Consider the following 18,266-nt stretch of genomic DNA (forward strand, 5'->3'; position numbering starts at 1 on the left):
ATGATGAGACATATGTTTAGAAATGCATTTGTTGATAGATCTTCTTGTATGTCTGTCATAAGACAAATCACACAAACAAAACATGATACTTTATATATTCTAGGTAGCATCAATGGTGAGAGTTTGTTTTTTTGAGGAAGCCAATAGATTATGAATTTGGTATAGATTATGTATGAATGGTATGAATTTGGCAATAGATTATTGGTTTGTTGAGATTTGAAATGCATACTCCCAGCTTAATACAGATCCTACCAAAAGTCAACTCAATAAGCAACATCCATAGATCAAGAAACCATCAAACACTCAGAACATACCATACTAGACCTCAAGAATATATAGTTGAACGAAATTACATAAAAACAACTGTCCACTTAGACCTATTGTGGGTTCTATAGGAAGTCATGGGACTTCCTATAGATTTCTGTCTAAGTCTAACCCTCTCACTGGTGACTCAGCTTCATCAAAAAAATATTGCACAGAATTTCTGGCAAGAAATAAACATATTACTATTACTATTATTATGGGCAACTCCAGGGAGTCATTAGACTCATCGAGGGAGACCCCAAATCATATTCATCACAACTATTTGACATTCATACAGTATCTATCATACCTCGCCTTAAACTCATTCACTGTCACAGCATCCACCACAGACTCAGGGAGCGCATTCCACTCATTCACTACTCTAAAAGTAAAGAACCCAGCTCTAACACCTTTACTAACCACACTTTTGCCCAGTTTCCATGGATGTCCCCTAGTCCTCCCACAACCAGCCCTGTTCTCAAAAATATCTTCTGAATTAATTTTATAGAAACCCTTCAGTAATTTGAATGTCTCAATCATATCTCCCCTCCTCCGCCTATCAACCAATTTTTGCAACCCACAAATCCTCAACCTGTTCTCATACGGTTCATTCCACAGACCTGCTATCATCTTGGTCACTCGCCTCTGGATCCTCTCCACCTCCTCCCCATCAAGAAGAAACCTAGGTGACCAAATCTGAGCACAGTAGTCTAGATGGGGTCTTATCAAGGCTCGATACAGAGGAACAATAACCTGCTTGTCTCTGCTTGTCAACGTATTCTTCAGCAACCAAGTGATTTGATGAGCTGATTTGGCCACTTTTGCAATGTGTCCCCTAAATTTCAATTCCTTATCCACCAACACTCCTAAATCTCGTGCCTCATCAATTTCCTGGAGCACGGTTCCACCAATGCAGTAAACTGGCGCCAATCTTTTCACCCCAAAATGCATAACCTTACATTTTGCTACATTAAATTGACATCCATTCTCCTTAGCCCAGACCTCCAATCTATCCAAATCATCCTGCAAAATTTTGACGTCATCTGCATTCACTATTGCCCTACCCAACTTCGCATCATCCGCAACCAAATGAACTGTTCCTCTCAGATGCTTTCCTATATCATTTATGAACAAATTAAACAGCAGTGGTCCAAGAACAGATCCTTGTGGCACACCACTAGTCACAGGCCGTCTTGTGGACTCTACTCCTGAGTAAACCACTCTCTGATATCTCTCCGTCAACCACCCTCCTATCCATCTCACCAACCCTATGTCCATCCCCATATGCCCCAATTTACTGATTAGAATTCCATGTGGTATCCTGTCAAAGGCCTTGGCAAGGTCCAGTAGAATCACCGTAAACCCATTACCCTTATCCAGTTCAGCCGTCACTGTGTTATAATACGTGAGCAAGTTACTCAGGCATGACCTACCTTTCACAAAACCATGCTGTCCCTGATACAGTATCCCATTTTCTTCTATCCAATCTTGTATTTTCCTCTTGACTATTTTCTCTAAGACCTTGATAATGATTCCTGTTATGCTGATTGGCTGGTAATTTTCAACAGCAGCCTTGGAACCACGTTTGTGCAGTGGAACTATTTTCCCCTCTTTCCACCCCCTTGGGAATGACCCAGTCCTGAGGCTCAAATTAAACAAAATGGTCAAGGGCACTGACAATTCTTTGGCCGCTTCACTTACGACACGAGCTGGTATACTGTCCAATCCCACAGATGTATTGACATCGAGGTTCTGTAATAGACTAGTTACCTCTACTTCATTCATCACAATTCCAGTATAAGCTGTTGGTTCTTCCATTCCTGCAAAGTCATCACCTGGATGATATACTCTTGCAAAGTGCTCGCTCAGTAATTCCACAATATCCCTACCCTCAGCATTTTTTAAGATCATTCTACCATGAGCATTTTTCCTTTTACTTGCAACATACTGAAAAAACTGTTTGGGATTCTCTTTAGCCTGCGTGGCCAATTTCCTTTCATAATCTGCTTTTGCTTTTCTTACCACCCTTGTTACCATCCTGGACTGAGCTTTATACTGTTCCTGCGCCTGATAGTCACCCTTCTCCTTAAATTCCCTCCACAATTGTTTCTTTTCTTGCAGCTCAAGCTTAATAGTGTTATTCATCCATTTAACACCTACTTGATTTATTATTCGGACTCTTGGTATACAGTCAACCATTGCCTCCTGCAAACAGTTCTTAACCACCTCCCATGCACTATCAACATCCAGCCCTTGCAGTTTTACATGCCATGGCATTGAGCCAAGCACACACCTAAGCTTGTCATACTTACCAGCCCGGTAATTCCACATGTACCCTGTCTTAATTGTAAATTCGACTCCTTTAGCCACCTCCCAAGTCATGACCTTATGGTCACTCTCACCAATTGGTGGCAACATGGTCATGTTCGTTACAGCCACACTCTCGGTTGCAATTACTAGGTCCAGCACTCTCTGCCCCCTTGTATTTTCCAATACATGTTGCCGTAGATAGTTGTCCCTTAATAACAGCATAAAATCCAATTCCTTCCTCCCATGTGCCATCTCCTCTTTCCAGTCAATGTTACCATAATTGAAATCACCCATAATAATTACCCTCCTTCCACTCATTTCTTCAATTTGCTTGTGCATACTATCCCCACCATCCACTCCATCACCCGGTCTATAGCAGCACCCAATTGTATATTTTGTTCTGCTAGATTCTATCTCACACCAAACAGCCTCAAATGTGCTTTTTTCCCCATCATGCAGTTCAACTTCTATACTCCTTGGCTGAAGCTCATCAGCTATCATCAATAACACTCCTCCCCCTTTTTATTCACCCTGTCACTCCTGAGCACGCTATACCCGTCGCATTCGATCCCACTAGCTTTATCATCTTCTGTCAGCCATGTTTCACTAATACCGACAACCTGTGGCCTGGAAGTGCCAACCATGGCCAAAAACTCTTCCTTCTTGTTCCTAATACTCCTGGCATTAGTGTACATGAATCGCAGAAGCCCATTTGTCCCATCCCTACTTTGATGCCTCATATTAGCTATCCCATTCTGATTTGTTGTCCATCATACTCACTCATACACTTAACTGCCTCCCTAAAGTCTGCATATCTACTCCCCCCCCCTCTTAATAAATCTAGTTTCCCTGAGTCTGTACATCCACTTCCACATCATTCATCAACACTCTTTCAAGTCTCCGTACACCAACTCCATTCAAATGCAACCCATCCATCTTATATAAGTCCTTTCGCCCATCGAACTCATTCCACTCATCCACAAATTCCACACCACTCTCCATGCATAAACCACGCATAAAGTCATTGGCAATTATGGCCCTCCTTCTAAACACTTCGCTGTCATACCGCGGTAAGATACTCACCATCCTAACTCTCTCACTCTTCTCTTTTGCTACCTCAAACAACTCCCTCACATCCTCTATCATTTCCATTTTGTCCTCTTTCAAATCATTCGTTCCTGCCACGATTATCATCTCTTTCACCCTCTGTTTTTGCAGTCGAATAGATTCGCTGACGTTCTTTATGTTCGCACCCAGCTGGTACGACTTCGTTAAACTCTCAATTATTACACCTCTTAATAGCGAATCCCCATACAGCACTCGCTCCTTCATTTTATTGACGTTTGCGAACATTCTATTATTTGCCGTCACAGACTTCCGCCGGTTATTTGTCGGTACGTTCAACACACATTTTTCCAGACTGGATTCTACAGACATGATGGTGAGTGTGGACATTGCCACTCTCTTTACAGTTATCCCTCACAATGAGACAACAGAAATTCTAGCCCAAAACTTTCCATCAGATGTAGCGAACTTATTCCAATTTAAAATCACATCTGGTTACTTTACCGGGAAGGATAAAGTATACTCATAAGTGGAGGAAATAGCAACTGGCTCACCAATGTCACATAACCTAGCCAACTTTTATCTGGAACACTTGGAAGAAAGCATCTCTCTTGAGCCAAAGCCATCAATCTGGCTGTGGTATATATATGATGAATTTGCAGTCTGGAATAACACAAATCCAGGACCCCATTCATTTCTACAAAAAATTGACACCCTACATCCTCATATAAAGTTCATGCTAGAAAAAGATTCATCAAAAGGAGTCTCTTTCTAGATGTACACATCAAATGGAAACAAGTGCATCAATTTACACACTAATATACCAAAAACTAACTTTTACAGGTTGCTATATCCACAATACAGCAGCCCTAATGTTTAGAACAAATAATGTTTGTTCCTCTGAAGAATTTCTTAAACAAAAACGGGAAACTATGAAGCAAACAGTCCTACTAAAGGAGAACAATCCAAGAATAACAAAGAAAATAATTTCAACTTTCCTATATAGCAACCTAGACAAGGAGTCCACAGAACTCCTATATCAAATATTAAAGGCATCTTGGAATGAGTGGCAAAATTAATGAGAAAATATAAACACATCACTACCTACAAACCCATCAACCAAATTCATAATTTGTTGAATTCTTGAAAAGAAAAACTCTCACCACTGATGCAACCCAGCATATGCAAAGTACCATATTTATGCAACTTCTCTTACCACAGACAAACAGGATGATCTGTCAACACTGATGATGTATTACGATAAGAAAGACAAAATATCTATATAATAAATCAATTTCTTACTTTGGTACACATGATTCTATAACACTAAGAAGGAGTACTAATTATTCAGTTATGCCTAACAAAGAAATCTAACATCTTGAACAAATCCCATCACACATATCTATTGTTTATGATTTTCTTATAATAAAAGTGAACCTACTCATGCATATACACTTTTTTTTTTACATATTTATATACACTGCTTGGCAAGAAGTCACAGACAGCATAGTGTGAGGATCAAGCTGGCACCCATCTTAATAAGATGTAGAACCTCCTTTCACGGCAATGATTGCAGCAATAATATGGGGGCATACTTTCCACAAGTGTACAATGGAGATTAATGGGAATTTTGGATCATTCTTCCTGCAGGCATGTAATGGGCTGTTGTGGGGCAGACATCCCTTGACCTCATCCAACACTCCATCCCACAGATGTTCAATAGGGTTGAGATCAGGGCTTTATGGAAGCCAGTCAATGACATGGTGATGTTCATGTCCACCAACCAAGCAGTTACAGCAGCCTTATGACAGTGCATTATTTTACTGAAAGAGACAAAGGTCAGTTCCATAGAAATCTCACAAATTAAGAAGCATTGCATTGTCCAGAATGTTCGGGTACCTCTCAGAGTTCAATGTTTATGGAACCACAAACAGAGGTCCAAAGCCAAACCAGGAAAAACAGGACTATACCATCATGCCGCCACCTCCAAATTTCAAAATTTTGGTTATGCACTCCGGTAAGAGATGTTCACTGGGCATCTGCCACACCCGTCCATCTGCTTAGTAAAGGATGTAGCATGATTTGTCGCTCCATAATGCAGCTTTCCAAGCTTCCACATCTCTCTGTACATGCTCTTTGCACCACTGAAGTCAATGCTCCATGTTGGTTCTGGTAATGTGGGGCTTGCATATTGTGGTCCTACCATGGAAACTCATGTTGTGAGCCTTGGTTCTGATGTTTTTGTGCAGATTTGTGTTTCAGTAGATGCCTAGAACTGTGCAATGTAAGTTTTGGCCGATAAAATTTTGCATATTATCCTTCGTAGCATCCTATGGTCACATTTAGTGAGTGTGGTTTGTCTACTGCTGGTACACTTGTTGACTCCCTGCGCTTCTACCTCAGTATAGCATCACTGATTGTTGACCTGGAATGACCCAAGTTTTCACCAACTTGCTAAACTAGGCCTACAACCTGCCTGACATCCAATTACAATGCCTCTTTCAACCTCCATCAGTTCCATTTTCACAGCCACTTCACCCAGACATAGTTGCACCACAATCCTCCAATTTATATGGCTATGAACAAATGACTCATTATACAGCAAGATGCACCTTGTCCATTGGGGGTATCCACTGACTTCTTTCCAAGCAGTGTATTTCTATGCACATGTAGTGTGCATGTGTCTGTAGAAAAAGAGAAATAAGCAAAAACAAAACATACGTTATCTCCTGTGGATCTTAACTTATAGAAAGGCACAATGTAGAACCAGGAGCCTTCATTGCCAGCAGAATCCAAGCACACTCTCATTGCATTTTTCTCTAACAGCGCTGGAAGCCTTTTATTTACTGTCAAATACTTATTACTTTTTAGATGAAGTAACTATAATAAAATAAATATTTATGAATAAAAGATTAATTTTAAAAAGTTGAAGGTAAAGCAGAATTTAAAAAAAATTAAAATAAGCAACAAAAATATAATGTACTAGCATGACAATAAATGCAACAAATTTATGTTCTCCTGTTTGGACATCTTAATATTTTATGTGTCTGCAAATACTGCTTTTGAGCTCCTGTTATGATAATATTTGACATGATATATTTAAATGAACTTATTATCTACATTACATATGAACCTTTAGCATATGTATATTATGAACTGACTTAGTTTAACAAATCTTCAGCTGATATCTTGATCTGGTGATTTCGTTTTAGTTGAAAAACAGCACAAATTAGCACACATAATGAAGTTCCACTTGCCAAAATCATCATTCCTGACAAGAAAAGTTCAGATGGAATCATTTACCAAGTTAATCACTAACTGCACCAATGTTAATTGGGAAAAAATTCAAATGGAAATGCAGACACTAAATCTTTAATATGTTTCATCCTAATGTTTTTGTGACTTGTAAATGTCACTTTTAACAGATCCTAAAAAAAGGTTTGCAGTAACAGCCTTGAATGTTGAACTGTACTCAGATTAAATTAGATGCTTTCATAATTAGCAACTAAAAATCTAAGAAGAGGATGCACTTTCGGTCAAAAAGATTATATTATGAAAATTTAATGGCTTGATGCAACAGAACAGATAAGAAAACAAATACTTTATCACTGATATTATACCTACGGTTATTGAAGCATTTTCTGGATTAATCATAAAGTGAACAACAAGGTGCATAATAAATATATTAATAAGAACTAGCAATAAATATAAATAAAAAATATAAATATATAAACTTTCAAGAAGAACTAGGAATTTCAAGCAAGTATTTCCTAGCATCTCCAAGAAGTTTATCTATACTATCTTGATGCAGTTAAAGGTGGCTAATTTTGTATTTTGGACAGAAGTCAACTTTTTTTTCCCCCCCAGGAAGTCAATAAAATAAATTTATATGGAACAAGAAAGAAATTAGTCAAAACACTCAAGTTTTTAATGGTGTTAACAACACCAAACAATTTAATCAAAAGATGTTTTATTAACAGCTTATATTTCATTGAATTTCAAATCAGCATCATCAGAGCACAACACACTTTTACATGTGACAGTGAGTAAGTAAAACAATAAAACTGCAGTGTACAAAAGATCTAAAGTCCTATTCATGGCTCCTTCTAATGTTGTAAACAAAAAAAAAAAAAAATCATTACAGCTATGTGGGAGTTGCTCTTATGATGACAGTCTCCCAAATTTTTGGCAAATTAATGCACCCATACTTGATCAGGTTAGGAGAATTCTTCAAACCCACTGCCGACTCAAAAAAAAATCTTTCAGATCTGTAATAACTCCTAAATAGCACATTCATTTTCTTCCATCTAATCTTGTGTGAAGGAGTGTCCAAAGTGTGGTCCGCCCTGACTTGCCATAGTAATAGTATCAAATGTATTTTTTTAAGTTCTTCCAGGTGGATGTTAACTGATCTTCCTGTTTGTCCATAGTAGGCCAAGCCACAGTCACAGGGAGCTTCATACATTCCTGGGTGTGCTAAAGGGTGAAGTTTATCCTTAAGAGAGGGGATAAGAGTTGCTAGTTTTACATGCAGTTTGAAAGTGGTGTGAAGGCCATGTTTCATCAGTACTTTGGCTATCTTTTCTGATGTACCTCTGACATAGGGAATAGAGATGATCATGCTGTTCCTGTGTATTAGGGGAGGGAGGAGTAATGGAGCTATGTAGTATTTAATCCATTTTGTAGGGATTGTAGCCATTGGCTAAGAACATATGCCACAGATAATTGAGTTCTGTGGTCAGAGCTGTATTGTTAGAACAAATGGCTCTGGATCTGAGTGTGTTTTTAAAATACCATACTGTTGGACTGGATGATGAGGTGATTATCTTCCTGTGTGTGCTGTGTGTTGGCTTTCTGTAAATGGAAAAAGATAGTGATCCATCTGAAAGGAGGGTGACTAATGTGTCAAGAAATGGTAAACAGTTATTAGATTCTTTTTCTACTGTGAAGGGGATTTTGGGGTGTTGACTCTTTAGGTAGGTGACAAATGTATTCAAAGTGTCTTGTCTATGAGGCCAAATTACAAAGCCATCATCTACATAGTGTAACCAAACTAGTGGCTTGTATGTAGCTGTGGTAAGTACTTTGTTTTCAAAGTGTTCCATGTAAAAGCTTGCGAAAAGGGAAAGAGGGGGGTAAACTAATAGCAAGACCATTAGTCTGTTTGTAGATTTTTCCTCCCCATGTAAAGTAACCTGCATACATAGTAAATTTGAATAATCCAAAAATTATCAGGGAGAATTTTAGACTTGATCAAATCCAGAGTGTCCATAAGTGGTATATTTGTAAATAAAGAGGTGACATCAAAACTAACCATTATGTCTGAAGTTTTTAGGATACAATTTTTAACCAGTGTTTTGAAATGGACTAAATTTTTTACAAAAGTAGAGGAGTTGCCAGTAAGAGGAGCAAGTGACTTGGCTAACTGTTGGGTCAGTTTATACATGGGACTATCTATGCTATTGACTATGTGGTGCAGGCGGTTGTTAGGTTTGTGGATTCTTGATAATCCATAAATACGGGGTGGTTTAATGTGAATGTTTTTTTTTTTTTTTTTTGATGATTTCTTTGGGCCAGGAAGTCACTTTTTTTAGTAGTTTTTGGACTTTTTTTCTTTGAGACATAGCGGGGTCTCGATCTATAATCTGGTACATGAAACTGTCACATAAGAGATCTTGCATTTTTGTTGTTATAACCTTGACCCATGATAACTGTAGCATTTCCTTTATTGGCTTTTGTAATGATAATATTTTTATTCTTATAACTTTTTAAGGCAGTTATTTCATTACGTGCATATTGCATTTTGGTGCTTTAGCTTTGTTTAGAATATTTGCTATATCTAAGCGCACATTATTGGCCACTGCCGGCGGAAGATCGTAGATGCCCAGTTCTACCTTCATCGTGATTTCTAATTTTGGAATTTGTTTAGGTTTGACAGCAAAGTTATGTCCTAGACTGAGAGTATCCTTGGCTTCTTCAGTGAGTATTTCTGATGATAGATTTATGACCACGCGGTCTCGCTGAATACTCAATGAAGAAGCCAAGAATGCTCTCAGTCTATTACAAAACTTTGCCATCACACCTAAAGAAATTCCAAAATTAGAAATCATGATGAAGGTAGAATGGGACATCTATGATCTTCCGCCAGAAATGGCCAATAATGTGTGCTTAGATATAGCAAATATTCTAAACAAAGCTAAACCACCAAAATGCAATATACCATGTAATGAAATAACCTCCTTAAAAAAGTTATATAAGAATAAAAATATTATCATTACAAAAGCCAATGAAGTAAATGCTACAGTTATCATGGGTCAAGAAGATTATAACAAAAAAATGCAACATCTCCTATGTGTCCATGTACCAAATTATAGATTGAGACCCCACTATGTCTCAAAAAAAAAGTCCGAAAATTACTAAAAAAAAGTGACTTCCTCACCCAAAGAAATCATCAAAAAAATAAAACAAATTCATGTTAAACCACCCCGTATTTATGGATTAACAAAAATCCACAAACCTAATAACTGCCTATGCCCCATAGTCGATAGCATAGAATTAGTCCCACGTATAAACTGGCCCAAAAGCTAGCCAAGTCGCTTGCTCTTCCTACTGGAAACTCCTATACTTTTGTAAAATATTCAGTCCATTTCACTAGCTAAAAATTGTATCCTAAAAACTTCAGACATAATGGTTAGTTTTGATGTCACCGCTTTATTTACCAATGTACCACTTATAGACACTCTGGATTTGATCAAGTCTAAATTCCCCCCTGATATTTTTGAATTATTCAAATTTACTATGTATGCAGGTTACTTTACATGGGGAGGAAAAATCTACAAACAGATTAATGGTCCTGCTATGGGGGTCCCCCCTTTAGCAAACTTTTACATGGAACACTTGGAAAACAACGTACTTACCACAGCTACATACGAGCCACTAGTTTGGTTACGCTATGTAAATGATGTGTTTGCCATTTGGCCCCATGGACAAGACTTTGGATGCATTTGTTACCTACCTAAAGAGTCAACACCCAAAAATCCACTTCACAGTAGAAAATAATCTAATAACTGTTTACCATTTCTTGACACATTAGTCAGCTACCTTTGAGATGGATCACTATCTTTTTGCATTTACAGAAAGCCAACACACACACACACACACACACACGATAATACCTACATAAACAATCACATTATCATCCAGTCCAACAGTATGACATTTCAAAAGCACTCACACATAGAGCCATTTGTTCTAACAATACAGCTCTGACCACAGAACTCAATTATCTGTGCCATACATTCTTAGCCAACAGCTACAATCCCTACAAAATAGATAAAATACTACACAGTCCCATTACTCCTCCCTCTCCTAATACACAGGAACACAACATGACCATCTCTATTCCCTGTGTCAGAGGTACATCAGAAAAGATAGCCAAAGTACTGATGAAACATGGGCTTCACACCATTTTCAAACTGCATGTAAAACTAGCAACTCTTATCCCCTCTCTTAAGGATAAACTTCACCCTTCAGCACACCCAGGAGTGTATTAAGTTCCCTGTGACTTGGCCTACTGTGGACAAACAGGAAGATCAGTGAACATCTGCCTGGAAGAACATAAAAAATACATTCACTACTATAACTATGGCAAGTCAGGACTGGCAGACCATGCTTTGGACACTCCTTCACACAGGATTAGACGGAAGAAAACGAATGGGCTACTTAGGAGTTGTTACAGATCTGAAAGATTATTTTATTGAGTCAGCAATGGCTTTGAAGAATTCTCCTAATCTGAACAAGTACGGTTGCATTAATGATTTTTTTTTTTTTTTAACAACATTAGAGGGCACCATGAATAGGACTTTAGATCTTTTGTACACTGCAATTTTATTATTTTACTTATTGTCACGTGTACAAGTGTGTTTTGCTCCGATGATGCTGATTTGAAATTCAGCGAATTATAAGAAGTTAATAAAACATCTTTTGATTAAATTGTTTGGTGTTGTTAATACCGTGAAAAACTTAAGTCATGAATATCCATCAACAGCTAAGCTTATCTGTTAAATTAGTCAAAACACTAAATTAGCTGTATACAAGATAGTATTCCAACCAATTTTAACTTATGGATCTGAGAGCTGTGTAAGAAAAAAAAACACTTGATCAATGACACTGTAGATGTCAGATATGAGAGTTCTGAGAAAAATTAGTGGAGTGAACAGATGGTGTCAATGGCATTTATTAGGAAAGATCTTGCTTTTGTTAGCATTCAGGAATGTGTTAGTAGAGCTAATCTCAGGAGGTATAGTCAAACAGAATGGGAGAGGAAAGATTAGCAAAACAAGTGTTCTTTGTCATGGTTTCCAGAAAAAAGAACCAGATGAAGACCAAGAAATAGATGGACTGATACAGTAAAAAGTGCCTTAAAATTTGGAGGAAATTGTTGATCGGAAATCAGTGATGGTGTAAATTTTTCATGTAGTACTATCATAATAATCCTGAAACATCCCCCCCCCCCAACCCTAGGATACATATCAAGAATTTGATGATGATCCTTTATCTTAGTGTAAGTAAACAAAGTTTGCACATGAAGTATCTTCACAACTAAACTACTTGTTCATAGAAGCTAATGACTAAGCATTAATTGCTTCAGCCCATTATGCAAAGCCCACTTTCCTTTCATGCCTGTATACTGCTATGCATTATGGGAAGAGTCACTACCCAGATCAGTTTCAACCTTAATTGAGGTGATAAAAGGGGTGTTCATCATAGGCCTAGAATAGTTAGTATTGGGGTGCAAGGGAGCCTGATAATGTTAGGAGAAAGAAAAGATGGAGCGTATGAGAGAGAGAAAAAAAGGCCTCAGCTCTTTTATATCATTATGTAGCCAAAGGCTATCTTTCTTTTCTTTTTCACCAGTCTAATGCAGCTAAACAACCAAAAGACCACTTGAAATTAAAGTGCAAAGATGACTGACATCCAGGTAGTTAATCTTATCCAAGTTAATCATCTTGAGTTGGCATTCTCTGCCTGAGAAGAACACAGGGAACTAACAGGATGGAACCATTTTAAAAACTTCTCATAAAAACAGACAGAATTTTATCTCTCCTTGAATACTGCATAAGAATGGGTGGTCTACAGCACCTAGCAAAAAATTTGGTATCTCCTAGAATGCTTCTTTCTAAATACAAAAATCATCTGACTGAACAATAAAATTTTCACAATACAATAGTTGAAGCATTATTTCAAAGCTGAAATAATGCTGGATCTAATTTTATAATTTTTGCATCACCAAACTGAATCCTTCTGGCTCTTTATTTTAGTAAACAAGAGTTCAATATTGTAAAGCATTTGCTGGTTTACAAATCCATGTTTTTTGCCTACCTTTCCATAAATAGTATTTTAATTCATTAATTATAAAAATCAAAATTTTCTTCCCATTGCTGTCAGGTGGGGAGGGTACTTAAAAAAAATAAATAAATAAAAAGAACCAGTTCTGTTGTAAGGGAATGCCCAATATATTACATAATCTGTTCCAAATATATACAGGTATATTTGGAACAGATGGAGGTATAAGAGTGATTCATAGATCGATTATTAAGATATGGGAGACAGGATCGTGGCCTAGAGACTGGAAGAAGTCAGTTTTCATACCACTACATAAGAAAGGTGATATGAAGGCATGCAAGAATTATAGAACTATTAGTTTGATATCTCATACAAGCAAAATTTTATTGAAGATCATGCTAAATAGGACTGAGGCCAAAGTTGAGGCAGAGATGCCAGAGGAACAAACAGGTTTTAGGAAAGGTAAGGACACCAGAGATCAGATCCTTTGCTTAGACAGATCATAAAAAAATATAAAGAATTGAGACTCCCTCTGGTAATGTGTTTCTTAGACTACTCTAAAGCTTTTGACTGTGTTGAGCATGTGAAACTGTGGGAAATAATGAAAAGAATGGGTTTTCCTCAACACACTATCAGGTTGATAGCCAACTTGTATAAGGAACAAGAAGCCACAGTAAGAACAGGTGTTGGAGTGACTGACTGGCTTCAAGTTGGAAAGGAGTTAGGCAAGGATGTTTACTTTCTCCTCACTTGTTTAATATATATGCAGAGAACTTTAAGCTTGAAGCATTGGATGAGCTCAGGACAGGAATTAGGATAGGCAGTAGATTGATCAGTAATCTGAGGTATGCTGATGATACAGTACTACTTTGTAATGACATGGAAGAACTAGGACTAATTCTTGACAAAGTTAACAAGATCAGTAATAACAGAGGACTTCAATTCAATCCTAGCAAGACAAAGATCGTGGTTCTCAAAGGAAAAACAAACAGAGAAGCTCTTGAGAAACAAGTGTACCTTAATGGAGAAAGAATTGAGGAAGTCAGCAACTTTGAGGGATCCATTATTAATGTGAAGAATTGCTGTTCAGAAAATGCCAGCAAAAGGTTAGGAATGGCTAAAACAACAGTCAGAGACCTGTCTAAAATCTGGAAGGATGGATCTATCTCCATGGGAACAAAGTTGAGGATTTTGGATGCAAATGTTTTTCCAACAGCGACTTATGGATGTGAGACTCAGAACCTAAAGAAGTCAGATAAGAAACAGATATCTGCTTTTGAGATGTGGTGTTATAGAAGGCTGTTGAGGATATATATACTGAAAGGCGTACAAATGAATGGGTGTTAGAAAAGATCAGCAGAACTTTAAGGCTCCTTAAGGATATTGACAGAAGAAAATTAAAATATTTTGGACACACAGAGAGGATGGAAGGAAGACTTCTCAGAACAGTAATAGAAGGTAAAGTTCCTGGAAAAAGAGGCAGGGGTAGACCATCAATGAGATGGATGGATGGATGGATGGCATGTATGGAGTGACTGATCTGCAGAGTTGAGGCCACTAGAAAAACAAACAACAGGACTGCATGGCGAGGCCTGGTGTGGAACATCACTGAGCATCAGAGTGACCATACAGCATCTGTAGATGCCCAGTGATACAGAGCAAGAGGGTTAGCTGTAGAATTCATGTTCTACTATTTCCAACTGGTAACAGATGTCAGAAACCTGTCTAAAATCTGGAAGGATGGCTCTATTTCCATGAGAACAAAGTTAAGGATTTTGGATTCACAGACTAAATCTCAAATTTTAACATGTTTGCTGCCAACTATGAGTATACTCGTAGTTCATATATGAGCTTCACAAGCCAACTACAAGTATACTCATATGTCGATTTACTGACCTCATATGCCAATCACGAGTTAACCCTTAGTATAATTACCTTAATTTGAACCCTTGGATTCTGAATAAAGCAGAGAGCACGCCTGGCGACTTGGTAGAAGGAAAATAATTTCAACTAAAATATAGTATATTATATATGTGCCTCAGAAGCCAACTATGAATATACTCGTATGTCGATAACCAAACTCCTATGCCAAGTGCGAGTTAATCCGTAGTATAACATGTAATTTGTAAATCAATTTAAAACTAATAAAATCAATAAAAATAATAAAATGAAATCAATAAAATAAAAACCAATTTATTCAAATTACAAATGATACACTTTAAAACAATTTTCCACGCACAATGGTGGTTTTTCCTGGCAAACAGGACAATAATAACGTGTTTCGCGTCGTTGTTCGTTTCTTGTACATACTCAGCACGGCTTTGTCGGCGATTATTTTTTTTCTGTAGGTGATAAAATTTCCAAATAATGAAGATCCTGAATCTTGCTGATATTCTGTGATACTGTAAGCTCATCCATTCCAACAAAAACTGAGATAAATTGATCTCTAAATTTTAACGCAGTCATTGCGTTTCCAGTAATTATATTATAAAATTTATGCGCATTTTGAATGTATATATCAAAAATGTGTATTGCCAATTTCTTTGGCCATCTAACTGTACTTCGTAAGAAGGAACAGTAAGAAAGCATTTGATCAGAAAGATCGATGCCTGACATACCCAAATTATAGTTCCTAACGATATTTGGTTTTAATTGAATTTTACCATTCCAATTTTTTGCTTCAACCATTTCAAATTTGTGCATATTTGAAATGGAAAGAACTTCCCTCTTATCCTTCCATTTGCAATGATGAATTCATTAAATTCATCATCGCTCATATTAGCATAAGCTTCTAATTCTTTATCAGTAAGTTTTCTTTTACTGGTCATGGTGAAACTGAAGGTTTTTAGAGACTAGACGCAATAAACACATTCATCAGCGCATGTGATATATGGGTATGGGTGATACCAGATTACTCGTAGTTGGCATATGAAACAAAATTCTGTCTGATAAGCTGGCTACGAGATTACTCGTAGTGACCTTGAAGACGCGAAAGCGCTTGGCGTGCAGGAACAAACTATGCCTGAGGAGCATGGCAGCGAACGTGTTAAAGAACCTTCATTTGATGGCATTTACTAAAAGATGACCATATGCAATTCTCCAAGCAAGATCCTTCCTGTTAGGATATCCTTGGAACTTCGAGTAAGTTATGAAACAAAGTATCATTGTCAGTATAAAACTGTGGAAGTTCATGGCAAAAGAGGTTAAAGGTATATATCACGTTTTGCTTTTATTAATAGAAAGAATGTCAATGCTAGAATGTTGCAGCAATCTTAGAGTTAAGCACAGAATGTATTCTGCGCTTAACTCTAATTGGACCCTTATAATCATTTACTCCAGGGGTCGCCAAAGTTATTTGCCCGTCGACCCCTTCAAGAGTTTCTTGACTTTTTATCGACCCCCTATATTTTACTATTACATAATTATAATAAGACAAGCAAAAAAAGATGCTTATGTGAGTTTTTAGATTGTTTATTTTATAGTTACAGTGTTTATTGTATGTATAATATAGTATATATTATTATATTACTATTACTACTACTATCACTAGTAATATCACTGGTATTACTAGTGATATTAATAAACTACTGGTATTAATATCACTGGTATTACTACCAGTGCTGCTCAACTCTTCAACATAGAGAAGTTTAGTTTGTGAATGAATAACGATTGAATGAATTATAATATGTATGTTGATGAATTTTAGAACATTAACGCTCACTTGTATGTCGATGCGCAAAAATGAGACTGGGATCAAATACTTGTAAGTATCAGTAAATAAGAACCATGCACGTGTTGCAATCTCGCTCCCACTGCACCGGCCGGCAGGGACCACCAACATCCATTTATTGGTAAATACATCATTTTGGCCTACTTGATTGGCCTCAGTAACTATTTTCATGACCTTACTCCATCTTACAGGTCCTATTCATGGACCTGTAAGATGGAGGTACTGATCCCACGATTCACTTTTAATTGCACTGTCATTACCTCCATGTCTTTTGTCATGGAGGTAATCCAAGTTAACCGAATTAAATATTACCCATACAATTATGTCTTATGTTTTTCTGTCGACCCCCCAATCGACCCCTGAGCCCAAATTGACCCCCTAACAATGTCATATCGACCCCTTTGGCGACCACTGATTTACTCCAAATAGGGGAAGATGAAAACCCACATAAAACTGGAGAAGGTCTGCACATGTGTAATTAGTCTGAAATATTTTATGGATTGTTGAAGATGTATTACTTAAATAGCAGAATTTTAACACGGGAAGCCCAAAGCCTCCATGCTTCTTTGATAGTTGAATTATTTTTTAACTTCTTGGTATCAGCAGGACCAAAAAAACTGCACAGGTTTATTATATAATTGCTCTTTTTCAGCTTTTGTAATGTCTGTAATATTTATCATGTACAACTGAGTTAGGAAGATTATGATTTTAAGTACTATTTTTTTTCTCATTTGCACCAGCCTCCTGCAGCTGAAAAATCAAAAGACCAATTGAAACTAAAGCATAAATGTGACTGATACTCAGATGGTTAACCTTATCAAAGTTAACTGCCTTGATGAATATTGCATAATGTGAGTGGTCTTCAACACCTAGCCAAAAATTTGGAAGCTCCTAGAATGTTTCTTTCCAAATAAAAAATCATCTAACTGAACAATAAAATTTCCACAATACAATATTGCAAAGCATTTGTATATCATACTGCTTGTTTTCAAATCCATGTTTTATTCCCAATTTTCCATAAATGATATTTTAATTCATTAATTATAAAAATCACACTATCTTCCTCTTGCTGATAGGTGGAGCATACTGCAAAAAAACGAACTTGCTCTGTTATAAATAATGGAATACCCAACACATTGAATGATCTGTTCCAAATACACAAGGCAGAGGGCAGCTATAGAATGCATATTCTACTATTTCCAAGTCACAGATTGAATCTTTGATGTTAAAATACCTCCATTTGATGATATTTAATGGAAGGTGACCACATGCAATTTTCCAAGCAAGATCCCTCCAGTTAGTGTATCCTTGAAATTTCAATAAGTTATGAAACAAATTACTATTGTCAGTTCTCAGCCATGGAAGTTCATGGCAAAGAAGGTTCAAGATTTCTTTATACAAGTCTTGTTTTTATTAATGGAAAGCATGTCAATGCTAGAATGTTGTAGTAGTCAGGAATAATCTAAGCTTTTGAACCTTTATAATCATTTACTCCAAATAGGGGAAGATGAAA

The 18,266-nt window shown here is 37.1% G+C and overlaps 1 protein-coding gene across 1 annotated transcript in view; it reads right to left on the reverse strand.

The window, feature by feature from the left end:
• The window catches only part of Itpr (Inositol 1,4,5,-trisphosphate receptor), a 1,112,489-nt gene that overhangs the window by 1,017,201 nt on the left and 77,022 nt on the right, over positions 1-18,266 (reverse strand). Inside the window, exon 5 of the mRNA XM_090401920.1 lies at positions 6,400-6,558. Within this exon, the coding sequence (XP_090258046.1) occupies positions 6,400-6,558 (159 nt within the window). The remainder of the gene's footprint in view (positions 1-6,399; positions 6,559-18,266) is intronic.

The sequence above is a fragment of the Typopeltis vanoorti genome, chromosome 2, assembly GCF_054136105.1.
Source record: "Typopeltis vanoorti isolate ZY-2024b chromosome 2, IOZ_Tvanoo_1.0, whole genome shotgun sequence".
In the NCBI taxonomy this organism is placed as follows: Eukaryota; Metazoa; Arthropoda; class Arachnida; order Uropygi; family Thelyphonidae; genus Typopeltis; species Typopeltis vanoorti.